The 16,994-nt window shown below is 42.7% G+C and overlaps 1 protein-coding gene and 1 long non-coding RNA gene across 7 annotated transcripts in view; one reads left to right on the forward strand and one right to left on the reverse strand.

Moving 5' to 3' along the window:
- Positions 1-1,959: 1,959 nt before the first annotated feature.
- Positions 1,960-3,057, reverse strand: LOC123826748. Its single transcript, XR_006787121.1, has 3 exons — positions 2,916-3,057; positions 2,540-2,612; positions 1,960-2,439 (listed from the first exon to the last, which is right to left on the reverse strand). It is a non-coding gene; the product is annotated as an uncharacterized LOC123826748 (long non-coding RNA).
- Positions 3,058-3,191: 134 nt separating this feature from the next.
- LOC123826747 (amyloid beta precursor protein) overlaps positions 3,192-16,994 on the forward strand; it is a 244,818-nt gene continuing 231,015 nt past the window's right edge. For 3 of the 6 annotated variants that reach the window (XM_045850790.1, XM_045850792.1, XM_045850793.1), the window contains exon 1: positions 3,192-3,405. In XM_045850790.1, the coding sequence (XP_045706746.1) occupies positions 3,349-3,405 (57 nt within the window). In that variant the 5' untranslated portion in view covers positions 3,192-3,348. The remainder of the gene's footprint in view (positions 3,406-16,994) is intronic. The other 3 variants (XM_045850787.1, XM_045850788.1, XM_045850789.1) reach the window with 1 other exon arrangement.

The following is a 16,994-nucleotide window of genomic DNA, read 5'->3' on the forward strand; positions in this document are numbered from 1 at the left end:
ATGGCGGAAGAACCATTGGCCATTGGTAAGCAAGGTCAGAGATTAATGATAGGATCACAGAGCAATTCCCAGCTGCCCCAAAATCAGGATTTGTTGTTTGCTGATGCATGCCCCTCTCCCAGATTCGTAAGTTGAAATTCATGCATTGATATCCTAATCCTCAATACCTCAGAATATGACTCTACTTGGGGACGGGGTCTTTAAAGGGGTCATTAAAGTGAGGCCATTGGGTTGGACCTTAATCCAGTATGACTGGTGCCCTTACAGGAGAGATCAGGACACACACTCCCGCTGAGGGAAGACCATGTGAAGACATGGAGAAGGCCATGTGCAAGTGCAGGAGAGAGGCCTCAGAAATAGCCAACCCACCGACACCTTGACCTCAGACCTCCAGCCTCCAGAACTGTTGGGCAATAAACTTCTGTCGTTTAAGCCCCCGGTCCGTGGTACTTTGCTATGGCAGTCCTAGCAAACCAACACAGGGCTCCCCTTTCGGCTTAGGTTGAGATGGTTTAGGGTGACATTTGTGCGGCAGAGATAACATCCTACACATAAGAGAACAGAGCTGGGGCTCCCAGCACCGTGCATAATACAGAGCTGGGAAGACTGATGGCGAGTGTGACCAATCTGAGTTGGCAAAATCGAATGGCGATGTTAGGCTGCACATGGAGATGGACAACAGACTGCTCTGCGCCACGGCGGCCAGAGCCCTGGGTGGAGTACAGTAAACAGAACCAGAACACAGTCGGGGGCCTTGGCTGAGCCTTGAAAGGGACCAGAAACCATGCCCTCTGCACAGTGGATGAAGGAAGTGTCTGTGTTCCTTTGTGAGGAGAGGACTCCAGAGGCAGGCAGAAGCAGCGTGAAAACTGCTAGCAAATAGGGAAAGATGTGCAGTGTGGAAAAGGTTGATCTGCTTGGTCGCAGGGGTACAAGCACTTCTGGGGGCAGGGGGTTAAGAAAAGGGAGTGAGATGACAACTGTAGAGAAACCAGAACAGTCCACAGACAGAATGCCCTACCTGAAGGGATAACAGACATCTCTGAAGTTGAGGCATTCAGGTGGAGGTTGGGAATGTTGTGGAACAATCCAGCCAACTGGTGGTGGGCCCTTTCGCAGGGTTCTAACTCGGGATGTTCATTTATTTCCTCCCGGGAAATCTGAAAGATTCCTCAGGGCAGGAAATGGCATTAAGTGCAGACCAGAGATAGTGGCTGAGAAGTAAAAGTCATCAGATCTCTGAGTGGTCATGGAACCAGAGAAAATGTAAAGATGGCCCATCATTCTGACAGTCAGCCGCCAATCAGCTTCCCTGTGAGCACATCTTGTCCAGGGAATGTGAGAGTGTGGTGAAATCCAACAGTGGAAAGGGAAACTGCTAAATCTAACAACTTTTATTTTTATAGATTTTAACCTCCCTATATCTGTGAATTGTGTGCTCAATAAAAGTCCCTTACTCTTAAAAATTGTTTCCTCCCTCCCAGAGCTGGCTTCGTGGGCCTGCAATCTGTGTAGTCAGTAGCACAGAGCCCTGTGCTCCGAAGAGCCCCGTGGTTGGTTTAGCAATCTGGGTCACCAACTTAAAATTCTTAATGTTGGAGGAAGGGGGTCCTGCCTTTTCGTTTTGTAGTAGACCCCGCAAAATTTGTGGCTGGTCCTGCTCCCTCTCCATCTTCAAGTCGTACTTCTCTTTGCATTCAGATGGTTTCAATTGCTCATACAAACCCGGGACACTTAGGGAATCAGAGTGCTGGGTAAGTGTGTTTGAGAAGCAACAGGGTTTTGCTGCCACGTAGGTTTTTCCCTGCCGTACCAACTTCATGTCATTTGCTTACTGTTAGATTTGGGAGTTCCTTAGTTCCAGTTTCCTGGCTTATATAAGTGGGAATAATAATAGCAAGGTCCTCATTGGCTTGTGTAGGAAGTATTATAAATGACATAAAGCATGTAAATAAATACTGCATTTTAACAAATATTTATTATTTGGGGAAGACTTTCAAAGGACACTCAGGAAAAAGTAACCCAAGGGTCAGCGTTGGCAGGGGTGGGAGGGGAAGAAAAGAGCTTGCAGGGAAGCTAGCAGACAAACGCTGACTTCTCAGGAAGGAAGCCCCCTCCCCCCGACTGAGCCAAGACCACACGCTTTCCCTCCCACTAGCCCCACTGTAGACCGAGGCTTAGTGACTGATGCTCCTTCAGGTCAAGGGGCGGGACTACATCTGGATAATTCTAGAATATTCTAGACACAATAAAGAACAAGGAAATAAATTCTATGGAGAAAATAGAGTAATAAATGAGATTGGAGGCAAACAAAAAAGGACTGAGTTGGAGGTCAGAAGTTCTTAGTTACCGTGGTCAAATAAGAATCATCTTTACAGACCCTTTCCCTTTTAACTTTCACTCCCCTCCACCTCTGATGTTTGTTCCATCCCGCCTGACCTTAAAAAGAAAAAGAAAAAAAAAATCCCTGTTGACCCGCCCCATCTCTTAAGGACCCCCCCCCCAATTTTAACAATTAAACAAATAAAAATTTTTAAACCTTTCTTTCAAGGGTAAGTAAATGGGTCGTCAGCTTCTTCACTAGGTCCGGCTCCTTTCTCCTTTGGCTCGTTCTAAAGATAGAAATTCCAGGTTGCTCGTATGCTTTTGGAGGGGGGGATGAGGCGTCTGCTTTCTCAACCGGCGAAGAGCGCATTCCATTTCCTTTAAGCTCATCTCGTCCCCATTCCCTTTCAAAAACGCCTCCACTTCGCCAAATTGAGACACAAGTCGAAATGAGGATAAAAACGCACCCCAGCAACAGCCCTTTCTACGGCATCCCCGAAAAGGCCTGCGGGGTCAGATGAGTCAAGCTCACGGGAACGAGCAGGGAGCGCTCCCGACTTTTTTTAGAGCCCAGACGTCCTACGACTCACCTTCCCCAGCTCCAGCACTGCCCCTCTCCTGGCCCCACACTCCCCCACCCATTGCTCCAGGGGCCCAGGTGGCCGGCGGCAGTGGAAGCGCGCAGGGTGCTGGAGGAGCTGGGGGCGCTGCACCTGTGGGCGCCCGGGCGGGGGGCTCCTCCCGGCCGGAGCGCGCGCAGCTCCCCGCCGCCTCCGCTAGGGGTCTCTCTCGGGTGCCGAGCGGGTAGGGCGGGATCAGCTGACTCCCGGGGCTGGAAGCCCTGCAGCCCCGCTCCGGCTCCGTCAGTTTCCTCGGCAGCGGTGGGAGAGAGCACCAGGAGCTGCGCGATCGCTGGGGCCACCTGAGACCGCGACCGCGACCGCGGCAGCAGCACTGGCAGAGCAAGGGCGCGGCGGACTTCACTCGCACAGTAGCGCACTAGGTTCCCCGCGCAGGGTCGCGATGCTGCCCGGTTTGGCACTGGCCCTGCTGGCCGCCTGGACCGTTCAGGCTCTGGAGGTGGGTGCCGCCCTTCGGAATGGGGGGAGGGGGCACAGTGTGGAGCCGATCTTCCCCAAGTCTTTAATCCAAAGAAGCAGGGTTGGGGGGGCAGTCGAAGAAAGCCTTCTCCCTTCCGCGCTCAACGCCCCACTTTCGGGAGCCCTGCGCATCCCTGCCTTCGGCCCAGCCCTGTCCTGGGGACACGAGAGGGAGAGGGCGAGACGCCGGACTCCCAGGTCCGCGCCACTCTGGGGCGAGCAGAGGAGGCGATCCTGAGCACAGATCCCGACTCAGTCCCTGCCTCCCGGCCCGGAGCTGGTGCCTGGAGTAGGGACTAGAGACATCCAGATGAAGCACGTGGAGTAAAACCGAAAATGCAGCGCCCCTGTATCGGTCCCCAAATCGTAATCTCTGCCCTTCCCCTACTCGCGGGCCCTGTGGAGGAGGAGTCGGGACGGCTAGGAAAGCTGCCTCCCTCCCCCCACTTCCCTTCGCCTTTTCCGCCCCGTTTCACCTTCCCTTTGCATCCCCACCACCCTGTCCCTGCCCCATCTTCTCTGCCTTCTGCTCTTGGCGGCTACTCACGACAGCCTCCTAAGTGCGACCCCTATCAGGGTCGCGCACCACCTTCTGCAGGCAAACTTTGTACATTTCTGCGTCTCCCTTTTGTGTTAAGTTCGGGAGATGGGAGGGGTCGGAGACCCACGGCCACCTGGCACCTTCCCCAAGCCTGGACGTCCGGGGCGTTCGCTTGCACCTTCAGCTTCTGGAGAAGGAGAATGTCCCCGGGAACAAAAGCCGCGACCGCCTTCGCCAGCCCGGGGCGCGGTGGACTGAGCCTCATTAGTCTGTGCGCCACCGAGGCTGTCGCCCGACTCCCTACCCTGGTGCCGCTCCTCAGTCCCCGAAGGGGCTGGGGCTCTCTGGGGCCGCTTCCCACCCCCCATCACCTCTGAGACTTGCTAATTTTGTGCGGGGCTTTTAAGTCTTTAGTGAGAAATACAGGGAGAGCGGGGTGTGCGGAGTCACGAGCTCTCCTTTCCTGTGCATCAAAGGAGGCGTTTGTCTGATTAGGGCGAGGCCTCCTCCTTGGCAGCACTGGGCACTCTGGTGTAGAACCCCTTGGGGGCGCGGGCTGTTGAGGAGGGTCCTCCGAGTCTTTTTTTTAGGGTGCAGATAAAAGGATTGAATTGAGTGAAGATTAAGACGGAGAAGATGGCGCCTCTGCAGTGCAGCAAAGAAAAGCTGTGTGGAGGCTGCAGCCTGGCGAAATGCACCCACCACTAGGTGTATAACAAGTCTTCCCCATTTACCCAACTCTGGAACATTCCGCTAATGCTTGTGCAAAACGACTATTTTTCCTTTTATCTAAAGATGCTTAGAGAAGTTTGTTTGCGTGACAGTCGGGGCAGAGGAGTTGTATTTTGCATTGGTGGGTTCCCATCAGGTATTTTACCACTTTGCAATCTCCCCTCCCCATTTTTCTCCCTCCTGTTCCCCTACCTCATGGTAATTTTCCAAAGAAACAATTTCCAGACCAGTGTTTTTCTGCAGTTTCACTGAGACTATACAGACTATCAAACCATTACAGTTTTTTAGTCCCTAATTTATGAGGTCATTGAACTTGCTCTCCTCATGTCTTTTACCTGCAAGTAGCTCAGAAAGTGACTTAGGGCTAGTTAAGACAAATTGTTTGAAGAATTAAAGAATCTGGTTTTCGATATTTAAAAAAAAAACATTTAATTAAGGGAATTGTCATTTCTCCCATGACTTAAATTTACTCCTACATTTATTTTCTCATGATTATTTTACCATATTTAAAAACACAAATCAAGTAATTAAAGTCATACCATAACCTTTATAGTTGAAGCTTTTGTCAAAAAAATATTAACTCTACTGAGCAATTATTTTTTCTGTATAAAAAGAGGCAGCATGTAAGCAAATGTAATTCAGTTCATTTTTTAGCCTATCGATTGCATTTCTTTGCTTTTTATGCCATCTTTTTGACGTGTTTACGGGTTACAGTCAGCCCCTGCAAAGGGTGGAGGTGAGATTCACATTAGTCCATTTTTCCAAGCGTGGCTGGAACAGTGGTGTTTCACTGTAATGAGATTTGAGGGGGCTTACCCAGCTATATCTGTGTCCACTGAAAAGACAAATTACGCCTTGACTGTCTTTTGTAGGGCTCAGAAAATAGGTCTGCTGCAGGTGTCTCTAAAAGAGAAACCAATAAGGGCAGTGATAATGGGACCTCAGCTTTTGGTGGAAGTGTTATTACATGGGTTGATGATTTTGCCTGGTGTTTCAGTAGAGGATGAGTTTGTTTGTTCGTTTCTTTTTTTAAAGCCCCGACATTTATTCTTATTTCCTTAAACCTGCTTCTCCTTAAAGTTATATTTTCCTATATTGGGAGGTTTACCCTCATCACAGTTATATAATTTGATAATGGTGCCAATGCATAGATTGTAGAAACCTATCCATACAGACGAGTACTGCCTTAAAGGCAGACACCTGCACACAGGATAGTGAAGCCAAGATTTGATGGTGAATCTATGAGGAGTTTCTTGCTAATCAGTGGAAAGTCATGATAACCAGCAGGGCACAGAAGCTTCTCTTTTGTCACCCTAACCAGCAGAGGCGCCTAATGGCACTTCAGACACTATTAGGATGACAGACAAGTACTCCAGAGAGACTGAAGATCCCTGGCTCTGACAAGAAATGAAAAGGAGCGTGCAACCAAAGAGATCACATGGTTAAGTTAGGAATAACCGATTGAATAATGAACATAATGTGGGGCATTGACTGTTGGTCTGTAGGAAAATCGGGCTCATCAATGGACAAGGCTTTCTCCCTGTCTCTGAAGGATCCCTGTGTTAACAGTACTGTTTACGGCTGACTAGAGGCTTCCATACAGATATTTGGGTGAAGATGTCTGTGTCAGTCGTTCTATAAATCAGCGCATCTATTATGTACTTTTTAAATGAAATCACTGAGCTACCACCACTGAAGAAGTATGATCGGATTCTGTAGAAATGTGCATTCTGTTTGTGCAAGTGTAATCTAGGTGGAGACAAGTATTAATTACCTTAAGAGACTTACAGAGCACCTACCATAATAGATTCTTTGATCTCTGCCTTGTTATATCAAGTATGGAATGCAAAGATAAACCTTGTCAACGTGCTTTAGATGCAGAGTTCCAGGATGTAAGATTTAGTTTGTATACACATCATTACTTCCCACCCTCACTCCACCTCGCAGGAAGTTTACAGAATAAGACAGGCACTAGATTCATTATAAAAGACAATAGAAAATGTTAAGTACCAGGAGGAAAGTACAGATTAATTGGGACTCTGAGTAAAACTGTATATTTAAAGAATAAATAACGACGATAGGGTGAGGTGATCCTGGATGTCTTGAGCATCTGTTCGGGATGTAGTTTTTGCTATAAGTCTGCTGGGCAACTGCTTAGCTAGCTGCCTGCTGAGCAGCCTGGCACCAAGGCATAGACAAGAGTCCCACACAGGAATGATTCTGTTTATTTAGCTTTTATTGGATGCAGGTTCACTCAAAGGAGAGCATCAACATATGTTAATATCCTACTCACACTCTAACAGTCTAAGAGAAATATAACACACACACAGCAGTGAATGCGGGGTAATGAATCCGAGTCCCAGAGTCTCAGTCTGCAGGTCCCAAAGACAGCACAGGGGGCAAGGGAATTGTCAGCATCTTGCAAGGAAGGATCTCCAAAGCCAGGTGGGCAGATGAAGGATCTCCAAAGCCAGGTGGGCAGATGAAGGATCTCCAAAGCCAGGGCAGATGAAGTCCTCAGTCCAGCAGGGCAGAGCCTTTGGCAGCCGATGCCAAGGGAGATCAGCATGGCAGGGGGCAGCACTCTGGTGTGTGGAGCTCAGCTGTCTCAGCAGTGGTCTGGAGCCTGCCTCAGTTATACCTTGAAAGTGGTGTACTCCACCCTTCTGGGTCTTTTCGATAAATATCTTGGCACTCCTGATGCCAAGTGGGGAACTTGCCCCGGAGCCTACCTATGGGTGGTCTTGCTCTGCAGACGTGGCTGTTCTGATCACTTGTGCAGTTATTAGGTGTGTCTCCTTGCCAGATGAGTCTGCTCGGACTTGGGTAGTATCCCTCTTGAACTAAAGTGTCATGGCTGACTGACAGCCGTTTTGGTTGACATGAGCGATTCCACTTTGTTTTGCATACTTTATGATACCTTGACCAGACCAATGCCATTTTATCAGTCCTGCTCTCCACACTGGAGAGTTAGTAGTTCATTTTCAGCCGGGTCTGTATGCTGGTCCGGGGGGTGGAAGTTAAGCTATTTTGTTTACATGCCTCTCTCCACATTACCCCTCCCAGAGAGACACACAAACTCCCGTCTGTATCTGACCTGGGGGGGTGGGCGGGGCCTTTGTCATCACCTTCAACCCTGCCCCCACCATTCAGACAGGTTAGAGCCAGTCAGGCAGATAAGGTTCTTTAACAACAAAAGGTGAGCAAGTGAGCAAGTGTGGGGGGTGATTTCATGAATCTCTCCATCTGCTCTTTAGCAGGGGCATTTTGATTGATCCTCTTTTTGGGGCCAAGTCGTGTCCCACAGCTCTTAAGATACCATGATGAAGAAAACAGTATTTTCCTTCATGAAGCTTCCAGTCTAGTGGGGAAGATGGACCATACAGGAATGATTATAAATGTATATTCGTGAATTATGACAGATGCCGAGACGGAGAGGAAAAGTGGAGGGAACATTCCGGAAAGGAGTGGGAAATTGAGGGGTCTAAGGTAAGGGGCTGCAAGCAGGGTCTGTGACCTCTGTATTTTCAGTAAGACCTTGACTCAGGAAGGACATGACGGAAAAAAGGGGTTCACTGGGCAGCGACAAGGAAGGTGGGGAAAATAAACTAACTTTTTTTTTTGGTGGGTTATTTTTTACTTCTCCGTGTTCAACTTGACTATGAAATGGTTTCCTCCTCTTAGTGGGTTCTCAGATACAGGTATCTGGATTGGGATTGATGCTGAATGTCATTTGCAAACCTTTGGGGATGCTGTCATGCCACGTCTCCCAGCCAGGGCGCAGATACGCCTTCCTGAGTGATGGGAAGAAGACTAGGGGTGGCAGGTGCAGGAAGCTAAGTTGAAAGAATGCACACGCCCCCTCAATGAGTAGCGAGTTTAAGCAATACAATGCCTGTTACTCAAATTATTTTTTGTTATAAAAAGAAAAGCAAACAGTACCTAACCCCTCCAATTGAATTTGCAAATGAAATCCATACTGAAGAGGAAAATGTTATGTAACGTTTCTTCAGTTTAATGTGGAGAGCTTAAGAAATAACCGTTTCAGTGAGGACACTGGTGTTTTTCTATGAAAAAATATTTAGTGGATTTTCCTTTTCAGGTTAATTTTGGTGAATCTGGTACTGTTTTAGAAGTAGAACTCCACTGAAAACTGAATTTAAAACAATTAAAGGAATTTCATTTAAAAAAAAGAAGGAAAAAGCCTGGTTATGTTCATCAGTTTATAGTTCTATGAAAAAGTGATGCTTGATGCTTAATGGTTTCCTTAGCTGTTTAAACTGGGGTGGATACAAAGGATTCAGGCTCACACAAGTGAAATCTTAGTTGGCAAAAAGGAAGCTAAGAGGCCATTTTATTTAGGTTTAGTGTGTGTGGCTACATTTTTTTTTTAGAGCGTGCAGTAGAGATTTAGCCTGAACTTTGCTAGGATTATAGTATTTTATCATAAAAGGTAGTCGTTGAAATGGGGAACATGAGAAGTTTTTAAAAGCTCAGCAATGTGGAAAGTGTGGAATTGTTCCCACATTTGTCTTGTTGATTTTGATACAGTGAGATGTCTGAGTCATTGAGTTTCTCACATGCCCCTCACTGATCTAGAAGAAGGGGGACCGGGGCAAGATTGGTTGGGTGTAAATCTCGGCTTCGTCGCTTTTGAGCTACTGACTGGGGCCTAGCTCTCTGCCTGTATTTTTTTTCTTGTAAAATGAGGATAATAAAGTTTATGGTTGTTGAGGATAATTGGGGTAACACATACGTAAAATACTTGAAACAGTGTGTGAGTTGCTATACGTGTAACATGGTGGCATGTTGTCAGCGCTGTGCGTTAGTTATTACACTTTCTTTAATAATGATAATGATGTAAAATGGATATATTTAAGTCTCACACATAGTTGAAAGTTTAAACAAATTATGAATTTTCACTTATTGACTAATACATTTAATAACCAGGTAAGACTGTTACAGGAAATTGGCAAATATGTTCTCTGTAAGAACAAATGAATTTGACTTAAATTAAAAAATTGCACGGTACAGATAAAATTTTTAGAATACACGTTGCAAAACTTTATTTATTAAATATATATAGTTTATATTTCAGTTGGCTTTTGGTTAAACATTCAAGTAATTCATGCTCTTTAGAAATTTTAAACCGCACATAAATGGCTAAAAAGCAAAGAGTTTTTACGCAAATGGGGAAGACCTGTTTTGAATGCGTGCATACTGGCAGCTTGCCATGCATCCTAATATTGCTGCCTCGTTTATTAACTCAGCTATTAGATGACTGCCGGCTATGTGCAGGGACCTACGAACAAGCTTGGTTTACTTTTCAGCAAAACCTTTTCTAGAAAAATGAATAAACAAGCTTTGCCAATCTGGGCAGAAGTGAAAGGTTTCCTGTGCCAGCAAGAGATGTTTGGTCTTGGAATGGAAGCTTGAAATGATCTTCACCAGAGCATGAGGAAACCAGAAAACAGACGGCTTGAGAATGCCGCGCTTCTGTAAGGCACGTGTTCTCAAAATCAGATGAATGACACCTCTGGTCAGAGGACTGCTATTGCATCTTTTACACTGTATAGTGAGCTACTACTTAACTGAAAGACTTAAAGTGAACATATCTTCGCTCACTATAAAAGAAGAGGTTTTCCAGCTCAATTTCAGTATCAGGCCAAGGATATTCGAGAGTACAGGAAATTGGTGTTGCTGTGGTTAAAGTGTGGGACACACTGAAGAATCAACAAGCAAGTCCCAAGGAATCTCTGGGCGTTTGTCACACCAATTCATGTATTTATCGCTGTCCTGTTTAATCAAAAAAAAAAGTGGGTTTACGTGGGAGGCTGTAATTATTGCATGTTTATAATAAGCGTCCTGCCCAGAGTAGAGATACAGGGAGGAAAGAATGAGATAGTATCACAACCGCATATAAAAGGGCCACCGAACAGAGATAAGGAATAATAAGCAAGATAAACATGTCAAAAAAGGGAAAGAATGATAAGCCTGTTTTGTGGACGAACAAATTCTAGAATTCTGAAGGTCTTATTAGTGATAGGCACCAGTATTTGTGTCTCTTAATTTCCAGATGGTCTTCCTTTTTGATTTTTCCTCCCAAGTTCAGATGATTTTTAGCTGAGATATTTGATTGAACTAAAGAAAGTTACTTTCTTTGGTGATTTACTTTGTTGATATGAAATTGTTATGTATTTATTTTTAGAGAGAGGGGAAGGGAAGGGGAAAGAGAGGCAGAAACATCAACACGTGTGTTGCCTCTTGCACGCTCCCCACCGGGGACTTTGGCCATAACCCAGGCATGTGCCCTGGCTGGAGATTGAACCAGTGACCCTTCAGCTCGCAGGCCAGTGTTCAATCAATTGAGCCACACCAGCCAGGGCTGCCCTTAAAGGAGAGAATAAGTGAGAGAATCAGAGATCTGCTGTATCAAGAGAAGGCATTTGTGTTAAGTAAAGAAATGCATTATTACTCTTGTGGCTTTGTTAACTTTCAGAGCTTTAATGACTGTACCATAGTTTGACTCTTTGGAGACACTTTACTAGAAGAAAAACGAGATATAATCCCACCCACGAGCAAGATTGTGTACTTTAGACTTGACCTCTTACTCTTTTACCACAAACTCTCATTTGTTTAGTTTTTTCATGTCTGCATGTGCTTGATTACAATGAAATTACTGAGGCAACAAAATTTCTATTTTTAGTCAAAAATAAAGAAACTAGTATTTTTAATGAGGCTTAATTAGTCCAAAAAAGGGATTTTTTATATCTATTCCGCCTGTTGGATGCACTTTCAAAGGCATAATTACTGTTTTTATAAATATCCACTGACTTGCTTTGTAATGGAATTAATAGACACACATGATACAGACAGATGTTCACTATTTCCTAACCATATTTATTGATTTTTTCATCTTTCAGAGAATCTGCATTTACTTGGAAGGTTGAGCATCTAAAACTGATGTAAATAATTGTTTCATAAAATCTTAGCTTCAGAGACTACATTAAAACCTATCCCATGAAAAGTGGTACTTTCGAGCAAATATCCCCGATACTGACGCTCTTAATTGCTTATTATGCTTTGTTTAAAACAACTACAGTTTCATCATTGCAGAGTGTTGGTTTGAAGATACAGGAGATGAGTTCTTAACTTAAGAAACTGCCACAAAAACACACATACACAGGCTAATTATTCTAAGAATTATTCACAGATATTTAAGTAAATTAACAATTTAAAATTAAAATCAGGTTTCTACAGAAAAATGACCAGCTTATTTTTATACAGGGAAACCTAGATTTTTATGGGCACACCCAGAAAAGGGAATCCACTCCTTCATTTAACAAATATTTCTAAGGCCCCTTGCCCTCATGGGGGCTTACGGTATAGTAAGGGGCAGATAAACAGGAAGTAGTGGAGGATTCGGAACGTATTAAGTTGGTTACGGGCATCTGCCACGTGGAAGTCTGTTGCGGGGTGATAGCTTATGTGGTATTGCCAGGAAAGGTCTCTGATCTGGTCACCAGCCCAGGGTAAACTTTGACATCGGGAGGAGAGACTCTGTATTAGCTGGGGACAGTGCGTCTACTCTGGAATGGTTAAATACTAAAAAATGGTGAGGGAGAGAAGTTAATATAGATTGTGATCACAGTTTCTTATAGTTTATTTCATCACCACAATGCCTTACACTTACTAAATTTTTGACAAATATTTTCAGTGAGCACTTGAGCAGCTTTACATGGTGGTGGTAAAGAATTATGTGCTTGACTCTTGAAAGTTGAGTTCATTTCTCTTATATTTTAAAAAAAAGTGAAAGACACCTAATTCCAAGGTTAGAGAGGAAATTAAGCCTTTTAAATTTAGTTTTCATCTTCTAGAACATTTTATGGTGAAAAGGTTTTATAAATGTTGTCAGTAACTTAATAATGACCAGTTATATACACCTCTTATTTCAGAAATTGGTCCAATAGAGAAACACCTCATTCTTGAAATATTTTATCCATCCTCTAATTGGCTGAGACACTTTCAGTTGAGGGTCCCTGGAAATGATTTTGTTTGAATGAGACAGTGGATTTTAGGAAGAAAACGTTGGGTATTGGACTTCCATGGGATGATCATCAAAATGAAAATTTTATTATCATTGTCTTTTTTTGGTTTGCTGCTTTTTTACCATTTTACAGCTAATATTTATATTTTACTTCAGCGTGAACTAGGGTTAAAATTGGCCCTGTAAGAAAAAAATTGAGTTGTTATTTCCTTTCTCTAAAAGAATTGTGCTTTTCGAGTTCAGATGTTTGAGGCCAATGCCTCTATGTGCTATGACCTTGACAGGCATTGAACATCTAATTGAGGTCATTACGATTAGCCTTGCATCTTGCTAGTGTTTCCTGAGGCTTGTTTTTGATGTTTGGTAATGTGTTAAATCTTCTTACACCACAGAACCTAGGAAATTTAAATCCAAGAGAAGTATTGTAAGTCACTTTTTTTAAATCTTACAGTTGCTGGGTGTTGAGGAGGTTCTTGGCTAACTGATAGGGTGTTGAATGTGAAGGAGTTTATACATTGCCGTCGGTTTCAGGAATTGTGATGGTCTCTGCTTTCGAGAGTACATCTGTGATAAAATTGCAGTTTGGGGATTATTACATACCTGTTCAGTGATGTATGAGAGGAGGAAATCCTTTGAGGGTAGCCGCGTGACCGGACGGCTGAAACGCAGTGGAAGCAAAGCTGCTGGATGGAGATGTCATTAAGACAGTGCAGGTCCCTGAAACTAGGCACAGAGTAATTTATCAGCATGGTCCTTCGAGATATCCAGGACAAAGATAATGAATTCGGTGTCAGGGAAAGCATACTTAATCAAGATAGAATGCAGACCTATCTTGTTCCCAGGCAATGCCTTTCCTTGACTGTATTTGTCATTTGAATATTTCACTTCAACTTTTGTGAGCTGGATGGACTGAAAGGTCAAATTTGAATCATTGCACATTTTCTGAGTCATATTGTAAGGAGAACAGGTGGGAAGTATTCTGTTTGTTTGGAGTATTTCTTATATGTATATGTTATTAGTTGTAGTTACTGATTTCACAAATAGCCAAGAGCAAAAAATGTTCATATAAGTTCTTCTTCATGGAGAAAAAAAAAAGACACTGGTTAAAACAGCATTCTAAAGCTTTCTTACAATGTGTTGCATTATTTATACTTTTTCAAAAATCAGACACATGACCTCATGGTTTGTTTGCTCATTCATCTCAGAGTGGGACCCGTAAAACATAGATCGATTATTCTGTTAGGAGACGAGGGGAAGGTTTAATGAGGGATGTTTAATTGGATATTTGAATTATGTATTCCTCTGTTCTGTTTCTGCTCCAGGATTTTTCTGGGCATTTGTGATTAACTTCTGTGAGATTGAGACTGATTTAGAGTTATGGTTGTTTTTGAAATTAAATTTGTCTGCGTAACATGGGTTAATAACATTATATAAATTTTGGTTGTACAACTTTAAAGTACAACATCCGTACACTCCATTGCATATTTTTTATTGTTAACTTATCTTACTGTATTTTTCTCCCCCTTACCTTAATTTTTTTAAACCTCATTTATTTTATGGACATATACCAGATGCCTTCTGTGTTTCAGTCACAGGAGCCTTGGTATTTAAGTAGGGCTGTGAGTAAGAAGAGAAGTAACTCAGTTTGTGCCTTGAAGGATTTTGTGCCCTGATGGGGAAGAGATGCAGAAGTAATTAAGCACAGGCTACAACGAAAGAATGTGAATGTACAAGTCTTCATAGCAAAGACAGGCAGCACTGGAACTGGTTTTCAAGGATGATTGGAGGTTAACTAGAGCCGGGTAGGGCTTCCAGACAGACTGCACAGTGAAGGTATAGAGATTGAACATGGGAAGCTAGGAAAATATATGGGTAGCAGAGATGGTGTGAACTGTAGGAGATTCAGGGCTTTGAATGTCTTGTGAGTTGGAGCTTTGTTTTCTCAGCAGTGTTGTACTGTTAAGTGTTCCTGTAGTAGGGGTAGCCATTGATGACAGTGGTTCAACCAGTTAGGTTTAGGAGACTTTGCAGAACTTCTCAATGTCTGCTTAATCTCTAGCGGGACGGTACCACCTAGCTGCAAGGGAGGCTGGTACATGTAGTTTATTAGCTGGAAGCATATACCACCAGGAATACATTCCAGGTTTTCTTCTGAAGGATACAGGAGAGAGAGAGGATGTTAGGTGACAGTTGTCATTCTGGGATGTAGAGGAAATGAATAGATTAATAACCATTCTACTCACATATAAAAGCAGAACAGAAGTCAGAATAAAATATATGATCTTAGGGGATTTGAACCTAACCAAAGGAAGGTATTCCTGATGAGTAATTACAGTAGGTTTTTGAGAGTTGCCCACTTCTTTGCTAGCTAAGCATGTAGGAAGCACATCTTTGGGGAGCAGTGGAGGAGGAGATGGGGAATGCTTTTTTATTTTTATGGCAGAAACACCCAACAGTTGAGCTTTCACACTGTCTGATTGTAACCAAGATGGTTTAGACTGTGTTTCTGTGAAATGCTTCCAATCAGAATGATGGAAAAAGAAATTATCCCACTAGCTCTGTGGATAGTGTCAGTTTACTCTCCCTGCCAGTAAACTATCTTTTATTTGATCTTGACACTTCCCTAAAGCAACTTTGTTGTGCTTGTTCTTTGAAAGGAATAGCAGATAAAACAAGCTTTGAGGTTTTCAGAAAAGCATGATACAGAGAACCTCTTGTAAGGTAGATTTGTCTCCATGTTCAGCAACTTTTCTGTTGCTTCACAGCCCGTGTTCACCTGTGTTATTAAAGCAGCGTGGAAAGAATGAAGGGAAAGGGGAAAATGAACTGATATAAGTTAAAATATTTATATCAGTAAAAATAGGACTGCCATTTTAAAACTTATTAGCTATTGTTTATTTCAGTTATTTTATAAGTGGTCAAATGAAAATATTGTAATTGTTTATTTCAATTATTTTATAAGTGGTTAAATAAAAATATTGTAATGAAAGTATGTGATGAAACAAAGATGTGGGGAAAACCTAGAGTCCTGAGCTTGATATAGTCATCAACATCACAGAGTGTTTGGAGTTGATACTACCTGAAGATTTGTTTAAAAGACGTCCGAACAGTCTGACATATTATGCGTGATGTTACCAAAAAGGAAATGTCTAAACTATTATGTATGGTTCCTTGAAAACCACGCTTAGTTTTATTTTCTGAATATTTTTTGAACTCTTTGTTCTCTTTAAGAGGAATCAAAAGCTAAGTTCAAGTCTGACCCTCTTAGATCTTGGCATTTCTTTTTATTTTGAATGTCTATGAAGAAAATATATTGTCTTCTCATTTTTGAATACTGCCTTCAGAAAAACAGTGGGCAGTTCTTATGTCTCTGGAATACTTATACTGAGAAAGAGTAGACAATATTTGTTTGAATGTATACTTCCTATTATGCTGGTCATATTTTGAAATTATACCTTTTTTTCTCATAAGAATAGGTGATAATTATATCATGTAAGCAAAAATTTTAAAAATTATATTAGATCAAATTTGAAAATATAGGAAAATTGTGTCCTTTAATTCCTGCACCATTTCCTAATAGTCATAAAGTTTACCTACTTTGACAATTAAAAACATCCCATATTATCATATATTTTATTCTGACTTCTGTTCTGCTTTTATGTATGTGAAAATAATTTGATGTAGTTACTGGCCAATAATGAAAGACCAATTCGAAATGGGTGTGCCTTTAGCTGGCCCTGGATTACAGAGTTAGCTTGCTTTATTGATTTTATGGGTAATTAGGAAGTTGATTTTATAGGCAATTAGAGGTATGTCTTTACTTAAGAACACCTCATTGAAAAAGTTGGCAGTCCAAGAACGTGTGCAGGGAAGGGTATCTGAGTATTCGTGTGCTCACTCTCGACTTACCTGACTCCTATGAATATTTTATTGACTCCGTTCATAGTTGCTTGCATTTCTAAGTAAACAGGCTCTCTAGAAACCATCCCTGCTTCTATGATCATTAAAAGTACATTAAATAAATTGATACGGATTTTAGTAATTAGTGGAAAAGTTTCTAATTAGTTGTCAGTGAAATGTGGTCCATCCGTGCAAGTTCATTTTAGTTGTTTCTATTAAATTCAAAAGTGTTTTTTAAAAAAGATTGTAATCATCTTTATGAAGTAAACAAAATTATATATTCAATTTAAAGGAAACTGAAAACAGGATACAAGTGCCTGTGTAAAGCTACATCCATTCAGAATGCTGC

The sequence above is a fragment of the Phyllostomus hastatus genome, unplaced genomic scaffold (genome assembly GCF_019186645.2).
Source record: "Phyllostomus hastatus isolate PE091 unplaced genomic scaffold, TTU_PhHast_1.1 phas_contig_86, whole genome shotgun sequence".
Classification (NCBI taxonomy): Eukaryota; Metazoa; Chordata; class Mammalia; order Chiroptera; family Phyllostomidae; genus Phyllostomus; species Phyllostomus hastatus.